General features: G+C 48.0%; 1 protein-coding gene across 6 annotated transcripts in view; it reads right to left on the bottom strand.

The window, feature by feature from the left end:
- LOC142579011 (uncharacterized) overlaps window positions 1–13513 on the bottom strand; it is a 465789-nt gene that overhangs the window by 150412 nt on the left and 301864 nt on the right. For all 6 annotated transcript variants that reach the window (XM_075688787.1, XM_075688827.1, XM_075688796.1 and 3 more), the window contains exon 3: window positions 2744–2805. In XM_075688787.1, the coding sequence (XP_075544902.1) occupies window positions 2744–2805 (62 nt within the window). The remainder of the gene's footprint in view (window positions 1–2743; window positions 2806–13513) is intronic.

Genomic DNA, 13513 nt, shown 5'->3' with positions numbered 1-13513 from the left:
ACGCTACGTTGCAAACCAACATCTACGTATGTAGCGCGGTGGCTACACAAACGCTAGAAACTATCTTGGCAAACGACTTGCGCGGCAAGATCAGACGCAGAATGACGTCATTTTACTTTCTTTAACAGAAAACTCCACTTCTGCGTGACGATGTGTGGCCAATCGGTTACACAGCAGGCAAGGTTTCTTTGAAGCGCAGGGCCGGAACCCAAAGTATAGTACGTACGCAACAACGATTCTTCCTTGCGTGCGAACGCAAGAACAAGCGATATTAACGAGTGCATTGACCAATTCAATAATAAACATTTTCAAATAAGAATAATAAAAAAAAAAGACCTGGATCCAGTTCAAGTTTCTTACATTAGCTAGAATGGCGAGGTAGAGAGAGCGAGAGAGAGAGACGATTACGGTACAGGGACCTTTGTACTTCCGATATAGCCTATATAGACTATAGCCTAAATAAAGGCCGGCCAACTTCTACTCCTTTCTGCTTACTGAACCCACCTTCTCCTTGTTTTACTCTCCAGGCTACGCTAGTCAGCAACGTTAGGCCGAAGTTCCGGATAAATCCCCGTGGTGGCTTAGCGGCCACAGCGTTCATCGAATGGCAGAGCGACGCACCGAAATGGCGTTCGTCCCGGGTTCAAATCTTGGACCGGGACGAAGTTTCCCTCAACCACGAAGCTTTCTTTCTGGGAAACCTGATGCTTTGTTTGATAGCTTCGCGCTACATTCCGGTGGATGACAATTTACCTTTTTCATGACATTTCTTTGACCTTACGGGATTCCGCAGAACTGATTTGCCAAAGACAGCTCTTAACTGCCTGCTAGCGAACTGCAAACGAAAAAAAAAAAAAAGATTGAAGCCTGGGGTTTTACGTGCCGAAACCACAATTTGATTATGACGTACGCCGTAGTGAGGGGCTTCGGATTAATTATGACCACCTAGCTTTCTTTAGCGTGCACCCAATGCAGAGTACACGCGCGGTTTTGCATTTAACCCCCATCAAAATGGTGCCGCCGCGGCCGTGTTTGGACCCCACGCCGCCGAGAAAGAACACGCGGAGTCACACCCAAAGTGGCCCTATACACGTTTAGGTCACAGAGGCAGTTTCCTCTCTTTCAGATGCTTGCCCTCTGCTCTTGCCGTTGCAAACGCGGTGGATTGTCCGGTAAGCCTGGCGCTACACGAGCAACTGTCAGAACACCCGACCTGCCATGCGTATTTAGGACACGCATTTTTTTCTTTGTCTTCTTGATGCGAAATGTCAAATAGCTCATTGAGCAGAAAGGCCGACGTCCGGCGTCTGTGGCAGCCTAAATTCCTATTGGCTGCGACAATAGTGCGAAGGCTGCTATAATACGGGTGTCACACGGCGCACTTTTGATCGCGATCAAGCCCGATCCCGGAAGGAATACCTCGGTCGTGATTGGCTCCTCCGCGGCAAGCTGCGTGAGGGAGCCAATCGCAGTCGAAAATTTCGATCCGGATAGGGTTTGATCGCGATCAAAAGTGTTCGTGTGGCATCGGTATAACAGCCGATTCAGACTGCGGTTCTGGCGTCGCGCGAATCAACAGGATCGAAGCGCGCTATGCATAAAATATCCGCAAACCACGCCGTTCGTATTCGCTGAGTGACACGACGGTTGGACTATACGTACTAAAATCGGTGAATCCCAATGTCGTTTAAATGCGCCTATAGCCTAATCAGCAAATGCAGCGGGTGAAGTTACTACAGTTTTGCGCGTCATTTCATTTCGCGACGAGTGCAAAGACGATGTATGCGCACTTTCGTTGGTAGAATTAATTTCATTACCAGCGTATGCTGCAAGGTAATGGACGAAGCGAGTCCACAGGCAGGTTATGGACGTGTTGCCGAGTTTGAAGGGGACCGGGAGAAAGCGAAACGGATTTAGTTGCATTACGTCCTCAGCGCCTGCATGCAGTCCCAGCACGACGCTGCACTGCAAACGAGATTTCGTGGGGCCGCGAGGAATCGCGGCTGCGCCCTCCGCAGCCCCGGATTAACTTCGACCAGTTGATGCAATTTTTACGCGCCCAAGATCTCGGCTCGCACTCCGACCATCGGGTTACACTCCTCGACGACTATCACAGGCGCGGCACGATTATACGTCACCAGGAATGAGGAATTAATGTTTAATGTATGGAAATAAGACAACCTGAAGCGTTGATGCATGCACGCAAGGTTTTCTTTTGCTCCTTCTTTTTCTAAGAACCAGTGAATGAGAAAAGAGGATACACACGGATGAGAGAGAGAGAGAAAAAAGAACGATATACGAGCAGGGAACCAGCGCTATAAGGGAGACCATCCGGCGGGAAGCCGAGAAGAAGCGCAAACACCGCAACAGCCTCGGGGGGCCGAGCACAAAGAAGAGCGGCTACTAACGAGCACGGAAAGAGGGCACCGCAGTGGCACACAGCACGCGCACGGTGCCAAACGAAGGCAAGATAAACTCGTGCGTTTCATTCCGAGTCCTCCTTGGCGTGCCCGCGCGTAGCGCGGACGTTCCCGTGGCCAGCCGCGCGTGCTTTAACAAGTGGGCAAATAGTGGTCCGCTTCATGCGCGGCCACGGGGCGAACCCCTCGTGTTTACCACAATTTGAATAATGCCCCGAGAGGCCCGCGGCGCACGCGTGCGCCGCGCAAGCAACAGGAGTGGCTTGGGGACGAAGAGGGGGCAGCGGTGCTCCCGAGAAGAAGAGACACACCAGGGCACTTACCGGCGGTCCTGCCTCGCCGGGCTCTCCCTGCTTGCCCCTCTTGCCTCGCTTCCCGGGCGGACCTGCGTTAAGAGAGAACAACAGCGTTGAGCAACCGAGGCTGGAAAGAGACAGAGAGAGACCCGTACCCCTTTGACGCGCCCAATTACCTCCCGCGCGAACGCCGGGAGACGTTCATTTTTGCTCCGGCGACAGTCGCTGTCGATACGCGCACCACGCGCGGCTGTGTCCTCTTTTGCTGCTGTGTGCGGCTGTGGGACACGTTGCATAATTTTGTTTCCGAGGTGAGAAACGAAAGAGAGGGATGGGAGATATATATGTATATATAAGGCTCTGCCGGAGACAGCAAGTGTCGTCGCTTTATGCGTTGCTGCTACGCGGGCATAGGTAGGCAGGCAGACAGCCTGGCCAGCCGGTTGTTTGCGTTCAATTAACTTGTTGCGCGGCGACCAGGCTCCCGTAATAAGCGCGCGAGGGCATCCAGGCGCAGCGCAGCAGCAACAGCTGACTCGCATATATATACTGTGCAGAGTGGCCTTGCGGGGCATGCGCGCTGCTTACGGCGTGTTCGCTGGTCGTCGAGAAAGGAAAGAAGAAGGACGACCGGCGCTGAAGAGAGTGCACGAGCCTCGGAATAAGCGACGGGTGGTCGGCCATTTGTGTACATGAGGCTTCGTTCACTGCCCTTCAGCTGCACCGTGTTTAGTGAATTGGGAATGAGAGAACCGTTTTACGATCAATTGCTCCGACAAGGCCAATTTCTCGGGCACGTGTATGCGTGCCTTCTCTTCTAGCGTGGTATTAGCCCGCGTATGCTGCTACTTGCGCTCTTAGTTCCAGCCGGACAGTTCTTCTTTAATCTATTATCTCTCGGCTAATCCGGACTGTTCTGGTATAGTCGCTTGAGCCGTACGCTTGTACGCCTGGCCGTATGCCTTGAGCCATCTAGCGCCTGTTTTCAATGTGATTGCGAAGGCAGGCTGAAGAACTAACGCGTCATCTTTAATTTTGTTCTTGTCAAGAAAAAATGCGGCTCTCCATGTTTTCCTCGGCGTTGTCTGCACTCAGTGATATAGTCGTCAGTGTTTGATAATTAATGAGGCTCTTTGCAACGGGCGCAATGAAATAAAAATTAAGCTTGCGAAATGTGCGAACGATACAGTGGCTATGCACCACTATGAAAGCAATACAAATATATTTTATCTTTTAGAGGAGAACGAAATCTTCATTGCAGACACTCGACATGCCCACATTACTGTCAAACGTGTTTGATGACAATATAGGATGCATGTTTGAATGAACTCCATACATGTTAAAACCGCCAAAGGTAAACATTCGGCAGATATCTGCCTGGTTCAGGACAACTGAATTAAAGAGAAGGAAAGCTCCAACTAAATTAAGTATTGGTTGGAGTTTTCTTTCTCTTTAATTGATGTTAAAACCGTGTAATGCTTGCTTATGACAAGTTCTTAGGCACTATAAAGCGGCCTGTGATCTGCCAATAAGGAAACGCTCTAACAATAAGAGAAGTTTTGTGAATACGGGTCCAACTTCTCTTGAACGCAGCTATCTTTTGCATGATGCGAAATACAATCAATCATTACAGTTGCTCAGTCTCACTAAAAAGGCAGCCCGATATTACTTGCAGCTAAAATTCGCTGGTCATGCATACTCCTGATTATCGCCATGTGGTACCTTCGAAATAAAAGAAAAAGTTCCGTTCCCTTTTATAACACGCAAAATAAGTTTGCATTGTACTTGTGGAGTTTGAATACCAGCTCTTGGCCGTCCGGCGAGTCGAAGATGCCGCCCGAGTCCAAGGACTTTGAGCCGCCACCTGAGGCCACAAAAAAACTGTCGGACCATTCTTTTTAATAAAGTTTATTTTCTTCTTTGTATCTGTGAATCTTAATTAAGTGGTATGCCTTTTTTTAGCGGTGCGCGTAATTTTGGCCTCCTTTACGTGCAGGGAATTTCGCTTTTATTTTAATTTTCATATCAGTTTAGGGACACTCCAAGCACATTTTTGCCGTTGCCGTCGGCGTCGCCGTGACGTTCCGTATAAAGTCCAACGGCGACAAAATCGTCGCCGCGCGCCGTGTGCAGCATGTGCGATGAAAGAATGCGAGGGTGAGCCGACGATGGCGACTCAATCTCGCGCGCAAAGCACCGGGGGCAGAGCAGGGGGGGGGGGGTGGCGTTCTACTCCGGTGATTACTGTGTATGGCGTGGCCGCGCGCCTTATCTTGAAAGCGATCTGCGACGGGGACAGAGTCAATTGTGCGCTATGTTTTTGGCCACCTCGTTCGCGTTGAAGCGAGATGCAGTGCGAAGGCAAATTCGTTCGCTGCTGCTGCCGCGCTTTCGCACTGCAGTGTTTTGACAGCGAGATTGCGCGGTCAATGAGTGAGATGTGTTCCTGTTTGATCATACGCGCGTGACACCATGCTTGTTAACTTAGAAAGTGAACGAATGTTTACAATTGCATATGACCGATAAAGCTACTATTCTTACTTCGTAGAGCCGTCTACTAGCTATCGCAATCGATGCTTCGCCTTTCGGGCGAAACTGGGACATTTTTTCTTTCCTGGAATAACCCCTCTGTTCCGCTTTGCTGCCGAATTTTGACAAATACCAGCCATCACCGCAAGCACTCATCCGATACAGCAGTCGATGGTTTCCTTCATAAGGACGTCAATCCTGCACTCTGCATAAGGAATTAATTCGCCGTTATCAGTCTATGGCGATAATTGGGTTACTGTGTTCACTTAGATCTCTAGTATAGAAGAAAATTGTGTATGGGATAAGATAAAAGAGGTAACATCGCGAACAGAAAGAAAGAAAGAACGATAAAAGAGAGAAATTAAATTAGCTAATCGTTCTCAAACTTTTTCATAACTGCATTCAGCCCCTAATATCGATCCTCCAAAAACTCCGATTCTTTTCGTACCGTGGCGAATGCGAGGATGCCTAGTGGTCTTCACCGACTCTCAAACAGCAGCACGCATGTACACGAAGGGCAAGATCTCCATCAAAGCGATCAACATACTGAAACGCGGCGACACTCCTCCCCCCTGCACGAGCATCATGTGGGTTCCGGGACACGAGGGACTTAAGGGGAATGAAGCGGCACACATCGCGGCCCGCGCAAAAACCGCCCTCCCCGCACGAGATTATAGATACGTCCCACCCACCCACATCAGCGGAGGAAGCAGAAACCATAGCACTAAGTTACCAAGCACTACTGCAGCACTATCGGCTTGGACGTAGAGTATACCCTTCCCCATATCCAAAACTAACAAGAGACGAAGGCACCGACTACGGGCGACTACAAAGCAATACCTTTAATCACGGCATCTTATTGCATCATTTCCTACCGACGCTATACAGCTACACCTGCCCACGTTGAAACGTGCCAGACACCCTGGCACACCCTGTACTGCAATGCAAGAATAGCGGAGCGAGCATCACAGCGACGCCGCCAGCAGCACCAGACGCAGGCCCAAACCTCCTCGCTGAAACATGGAGATTGCGATCTCCGAGCCGGACCTGGTCTACCAGCGCGAACTCGTCGCCCGGGCCCGGCGGGCGGTCCAGGCCAGAGGGTTCCCCCACCCCCCACCCCCCACCCACCTCTAGTGACAAGTCCCTGTTTCAAATAAAGGTTTATTCATTCATTTACTTTCGCACCGTATCCGCGACCGGTGCTATACTGTATTGAGTCATACGTTTACTAGTCGGTGAACGAGAGAAAGAATAGAGGGCTCCTCACCATACGGGTATGGATATGACTGCAGTATACGCTGTAAGCAGTTTCGTTTATTGGTGCTTTGGACGCTGACATGGTGAATTTTGGTCTATATCAGGAGGTGTCCAAAATAGCGAGGACTCGCAATCACTAAGGTTACGTCGCTGCAGTTCATGAATGATCACTGCCGCAGCGATCGCCTCGTTATCACGGTCATTCCTGTCGGAAATTGTCGGCCCCGGCGCTCCTGCCGGCGCTGACCATTTAAGGTGGGCACTTACGCAAGATAAAAAGTTTTATAACTATGGGCTCATAATATTTTTTCTCGCGCAATGGTGCGTTGTTGTTGAGACTTCATGCAGATGCTGCATAGCTTACACATCCAATGGGCTTTTTTCTTGTGGCACATTTAAGTCGAGGCACGTAGGCCACGCTAGGGGCGATTTTCTTTTGAATTGGCGCAAATATACAAGAAAAATGTTATCAGTATGTTGTAAGACACGAGCATTTTCTTTAGCGGGGACAGCCCAGACGACCTCATTACCCTTGCAAATGAAACTCTTTCAGTGCTTGCCCACTGGGTAAAATGTAACGCATTACAAATAAACACTTCAAAAACGAAGGCAATGTTTTTTCGGCCGAAAGGAAAGTTACTAAGCTTCTTCAGAAAATTTTGCTATGTCTCGAGCACAATAGAGATTGTTAAGAGTTTTAAATCTTTAGGAATCTGGTTTACGGAAAAACTGCTCTGGGATACCCATATAGATTATGTATGCCTTAAGGCTGCACGTGTGGTTGGCATACTCTCTCGGTATCGCCATTTTTTCTTGCCTAAATTTAAACTGCTTCTGTTTCACACCCTTTTCATGTGAAATCTCCATTACTGAACGGGGAACTGCTCCGTACACCACTCTTCAAAAAATCTACCTCCTTCAAAAGAAGGCTTTAAGAATTGCCTTAAACCAACCTTATGATCACCCCTCCGCAGACCTCTTCCATGACAGCAATGTACAGCGAATATTCAGTCTTTTCGATATACGTCTGTGCTTACGCTACAAACAGGAAATTCAGGACAACGTTTCAACTCTGTCAGAACTAACTAATCTAGAACTGCTGTTGCCGGCACACCCGTTACGCCATCCAGGGCACTACACTCTTAACACACCACGGACTAACTATGGGCAACATATGCTTAAATGTGATCTTCCAGCATTATTGAACCGCTTCTATGATGCATCCGTTGATATTAGCAGGTGCAGCAATGCCGACCTCAGAGCGTTCTCTCGATAAGTGTTTTTCTCATTTTGTGTACGGTTTGGCTGATCCTTTCTGAAGTACCGGTTAAAAGTTAAATATGCAGCTTGCGGAAATACGGGGCCCTATAACGTGAAACTATTCCAATATGTTTTTATTCCAATCTCCTGACGTCAAATTTGCGTAACCGCCGACGCAAGTATCGGGCGGTCACCCGCAGGGTTGTCTTAACAAACCAATCAAACGCTCTTCCCGTTCATAGGAGGTCAGTTTTGTTTGCTTGAAAAATGAATAACATTGCCTACACTGAGCGGCTTGTCTCATCTAATTGGCTCACAAGAGGCGAGGAGCGCGCTCAAGTGGACACGGATTCATGGGGCCGCGCCACTGCACTGAAAATAGATAACCGGATGAAGAGGGTGGTGCCAGCGTCTCTGATTGGTCCGCTTTCCCTTATTTAACTTACGGATGCTCATCGACAACCGCGGCGGCATGCAACGGAAGCTTAAGAATGAGGCTAAAACGGATCCTCAGCAAAGAAGAGTTGGCAGAACGCAGTCGTAAACGTTCCGAAAGTGCTCGAAAACGTTACACGGCTACACAGAAAGGTTTATTATATGCAAATAAACCGATGCTCTCCTACAGGTGCGATTAGCCAGTGCATCAGCGATCGGCGGCAGCCATATTTTATTCCTTTCGGTACCGGGCAGCCTGCGGCTATTCAGAAGAAAATTCAGTTTTGTTCGGCATATTAATGCATCTTTAGCGCGTACACGTCACTTTGACGCGGTGAGTTCTTGCGATTTTGTGACGTCGCGTGACAGGCAGGTGAGATGAGTGCAGCCCGAAAACTTTTGGCCAATAGCCGAGGGCTAATGACGAAAAGGCGTCGAATCAGAAATAACTATTTTTCTTTTGTTCGGGGAAATCATGCATAATCAGTGTGTACACTTCATATCACATGGGGAGCTGTTGCGGTTTTCCTGACGTCGCGTGACAGACAGGTGAAGTGAGGGTGGCCCAAAAAAGTTTTTCACGAATCGCGGAGGGCTGATTGCAGAACTGGAATAGAAGATTTTGCAATAGTTTTAAGTTATAGTGCCCACGCAGTGAAACCCTGCCTGTAGCTAAACATCATATCTTGATCATGTGTGATAACATTCTTTTCCTTCAAACTGTGCCAGTAGTAAAACATATCTTGATCATGTGTGCTAACATTTTTTTCCTTCAAATTGTGCATTGAAATGCAGCATGAGTTGGGAGCGTCTCGTTATGCTTTTGTATACTGTCTTCTTTTTGTACACTTGTGTAACGCATTATGTAATCTTGTCATCGCTTTTCTTTCTTTTTTACCTAACCTTACAGCCAACGTATTTGCTACAATGAAATTAGTGCCGTTATCTCAGTATGCATTCTTCTAAGGTTGCGTTCTTCAAGCCCTTAATTTTGTATTTTACTTCTTGATTTGTGTGTACCTTGTACTGCTGCCTTACTTGGTGTTTTTGTTTAGTAATGCAGAAGTGCTCTTTTTTTATGAGAATATGTATCATGCTTCCAGTTTCTGCATCCCATCTTTGTGCCATATGTTCGATGGTAAACACGCGGAAGGCGGGAGATGGAAATTCAAGGCGATGAGCAAAACGAGAACAAGGTGAACGCAAGAGCCAACGTTTCGACAAGTGGCCTTGAAGGAGATAAGTCCACTTGTCGAAACGTTGGCTTCTGCTTTAACCTTGATCTCGTTTTGCTCATGCTCGATGGTATCATTGTCAACGAATCTTGTGAGCCTGGGGAGCTTGTCAAGCTACGGCTTTTTTTTCCCGAGGTCTACTGCTCTTTGAAGCAGAAAATAAAATGAAAATGAAATGTGAAAGCTTATTTCCCGGTCAACAGACCTAAGCAGAGGCTGTTAATACGCGTTGACAGGCCCTGAAGAAAAACGTTCTTTGTACGCTGCACCTCATGAATTCTTTTGTGAACATCAAAGAAGGAGAAATTTTAGCTCAAAACAAATCTAGGCGCTTCCGACTAACAACGGGAGGAATGATGCAACTTTGAAGAGAAATTCTGCGCGGAATTCAGTGGTTTTATCTAGATCGCACGAATGAAATTTCAGTAGGCATGGCCTTGTGGTAAACGTAAAGCAAGTAAATACTGGCAGGTCTGGCATGTGAGGTAACTGAAACAATATATGAACAATTGAACTTAGAACTACGGTGCTCAGCACACTGGTAGGGGTCTTGCGCTAGCGGTAGTTGCCTTTGCGTTTAAGAGTAACTATTTGAAGGAATGCAGATAAATGGGCTAAAGGCAAAAGTTATCTATCCCGCTACTCTGCGCAGACAGAAGGGGAAGAGCCGAGAAAGAAAGTTATACAAGTCTTTAGTGACTAGTCAAGCCGCAATACAGTGCATGGCTCCCATCTCCTCGGCCATGTGACATAGTACATGTGTGGAACAATAGAAGACTAAAGGACTAAAAACAAAGGAAAGAAAAGGACAAGTCACCGGAATAGGTAGAAATTCATGTCCTGTCCAAGGACCCGCTTACTGCTGCGAATTTAGATTCACGTTACGAAGAAATTCAGAGAGCAAATTCGAATGTTTCGCTTCGATTACACTGGCGAAATGGTCACTCATTCAGCCAATGGTTTGTTGCTCAATACGTGCTACATAAAAGTGTTTTTCCAAGCGTGAAAGAAGCCCGCGAATAGCCTTAATGTGCCTCGACCGGCCAGTCGCGCGGCAATTTGCAGGCTTCTTTCACGCTCGGAAAAGCTTTTATGTAGAGCGTATTGAGCAACAGAAAGCTGTATCGGGAGTTCTTCATGTCGCTCCACAATGTTCTCATTGACACTTTTTCAGAAGTTGATTATATTGAGGCTAATTATCTCATTGTACGGTATGAAAAAATAATAATCCGAGTATCTCCAAGCGACAGCAAATAACATGGTACTGTCCAGCTACGTGGCATTCGCGTATTTTGAAACTGTGGCTAAAGTTCGCTGGGACACCCTGTATTGCTCTTACAACGTTACTGTGTACACCAAAGAGGTTGATAGCATTAAGCTTTGACTTCACAGTACTACAATGCGTTCACGCAGTGCGCTGCAGTGCTGCGAACAACTCGTTAGAAAGCTTACCAAGTTCAAATTCACGAAGCTTTTCATACGTGCGAAATCTTTGCTGTGTTGTCTCTGCGAATATTATGTGCGCTATCACGATTGGCAAGAGGATAAGCTTACGAACCGCTCTAAAGTACGGCCGACTCCGTGAATATGGGCCGAGGCTGTTAAAGATGCATAGATTGTTTGAACAAATTTATACTCTTATAATAAATTACTATTCCCCACAGTCCCGCTACTCATATTGGAGTTTTCAAACGCTATAGTGTTGAAATAAGCCTTTACTGAGCATGTGCTTGTCACGCAGAACGGAAGTAACATCGAGCACAAAGAAGGCAGAGAGAGAGATCGAGAGAAATAGAGTGAGAGACAGATAAATATGCCGTGTAGGCAACTTTATTGAGAGATGCCAGAAAATGCGCTTTTCTTCTGACGACGGCAGGCAAAGTCAGGATTAATCCTAGTCCGAGTTAAAATTCATGAAGTTTCATTAGGCCACTGGCTAGATGCCAGTACTACGGGTTTTGAACATGTCACTGCTTCTGTGTTGTCGGAAAGTCGCTGTTTATACGCTTTACTAAGAAACACTTTCTGTAATTTGTTCCCTTTTAAATCTAAGCGTAAATGCTGTGATGGACGTTACATTTACACTTGTCTCCGTTGTCTGCCGTCGACATGCATCGTTTGCCGCGACCTGAAGAAAAGGGGGGAAGCTACAACAAAAGCAACAACAACAACAACAACAACAACAACAACAACAACAACAACAACAACAACAACAACAACAACAACAACAACAACAACAACAACAACAACAACAACAACAATAATAATAATAATAATAATAGTAAATAAAAGCAACTGCGCAGCCTTAGAGGAGGCGTTGTCTATGTAAGAAAATTATCCGCTTCAGCAAAGCTCCACTGCACCGAAAACCCGTGGGACGGCATTTCAGAAGGACGTATAACAAGCGCCAACACTGCCGACATCTCGCGCTTAGCTATTCTCTCCGGCAGATCCTTTCCTCTCTACCACCCCGTAGATCCAGTCGCGTTCGCAGTTGCTGTTCGGGCGAAGGAAATCAGCCTCGTCTTCAGCGCCATCGGTGCCAGCAGCGCGCGGCCGCTTGTCACTGCTCGCAGCGCAGATACCGCGCGACACGCGGCACCAATGTCCTCGAAATGCTCGTCACTATTACAGCGCTGCCTGCGTTACCTTTGCGAACGTTGCACGGCAGCCCGCATGTTCGTCGCTCGCCCTGACGTGCTCCCGGACGTGACGCGTGCCGTCGGTCCATCCGGGAGACGCGTCTCCCGGATGCCTATACAAAATGCGTGTATACGGGGGTAGGAGGCGGACCCACCATGCGGGTGTCCCGTCAGAAACCCCTGGGTGCCCTGGGCATTTGTCTGCCTGATGGATGGCGGCCAGCGATCCGACCGGACAGTGGCCCGCGCTCTTTCCTCGCCTCTTCCCGTTGGCCCACGCGTCAAAACTAGGGCCGGACACGATTCGTCTTGTGCCGGCTGTGCTCTTCGCGTTGTCGCCCTGTTCGCTAGTCGGACTGTCGGTGGTTGCATCGGGTATTTACGCGACCGGAGTACCGATCGACTTTCCGATGCACGCAGCGACACGGCTCGGTGAAGTCTCGTTCGTGCAGGCACCGTAGACGAAAAAAAAAAAAAACAGAAAGAGACAAGTGCTATAATGACAAAACGCCTTCTATCTATACCAGGACAATGCGAATGGACGTCATGCTGTTCTGCGTGAATAACTGTGCTGGTAAATACCGTATGACACTTAAGTGATCACAAGGGGACCGCTGAAGTGCCAAGCCATGGCAGCGCACCCATACTAGCACCGTTCTGCATTTAAAACTTGGTTGAGAGAACTATACATCGCAATATAACGCGTTAAGGCACAAAGCGCTGCAAGTCGTGTCATTAGGAAAGCAGCCAAATTAATGTAATCGTTCGCCAAGGGTTTCTTAGGTTTCTAAGTGCGTGTCTGGCCCTCATCTCGCAGCAACCGACAACAAAAGCCTCCCGCCTCCGTGCATAATGGGGCCTGTACGACGCCAACTTGAATGTATAAATTCCTTCGCAATTTGCGACGGTCGATCTTGTTCAGAAAATGTCGATTTTTCAGCGATAGCTGTTCTCGGCTCATTCTCTTAGTTGTTTTGATGGCTGCCGTATTCGCCCGTGACATCGCCAGAATCCTAAAGTACTTCGCGAGAAAAAAAGTTGCAGATACTATACACTGCGAGATTCCGTTACGCAAACAAATGCGCACTTGACCAGGGGAGGGAGGAGGGGGAAAGCGAGTGTTGTTGCACGTCCGTTTATGCCAGGAGGCACACTGGTACACCTACATTTCTGGAAGAAGTGGGGTGGAGGGGAGCACGTGCTTGGTGTTCCCCTCCTGTCCCCCCCACCACCCCCGTCCCTCTAGATAAGACCTAGAGTCAGCTCGCGAAATCTGGCGAAAACAAGGAGAGAGAGCGATATTTTCAAGGGTATAGTAGCCATCGTAGATCGAGACTATAGTGTTTTAAAAGTGAGGTTTCTGTTAAACTAAGCCATGTTGCTTTTGCACGTATCGCCCAGGAAAAGGTCAAGTGCGAGGCAATATTGTGGAATAT

The sequence above is a fragment of the Dermacentor variabilis genome, chromosome 1, assembly GCF_050947875.1.
Source record: "Dermacentor variabilis isolate Ectoservices chromosome 1, ASM5094787v1, whole genome shotgun sequence".
Taxonomy (NCBI): Eukaryota; Metazoa; Arthropoda; class Arachnida; order Ixodida; family Ixodidae; genus Dermacentor; species Dermacentor variabilis.
Note: the sequence above shows the minus strand (reverse complement) of the source record. Positions and strands in the feature narration are given on the sequence as shown.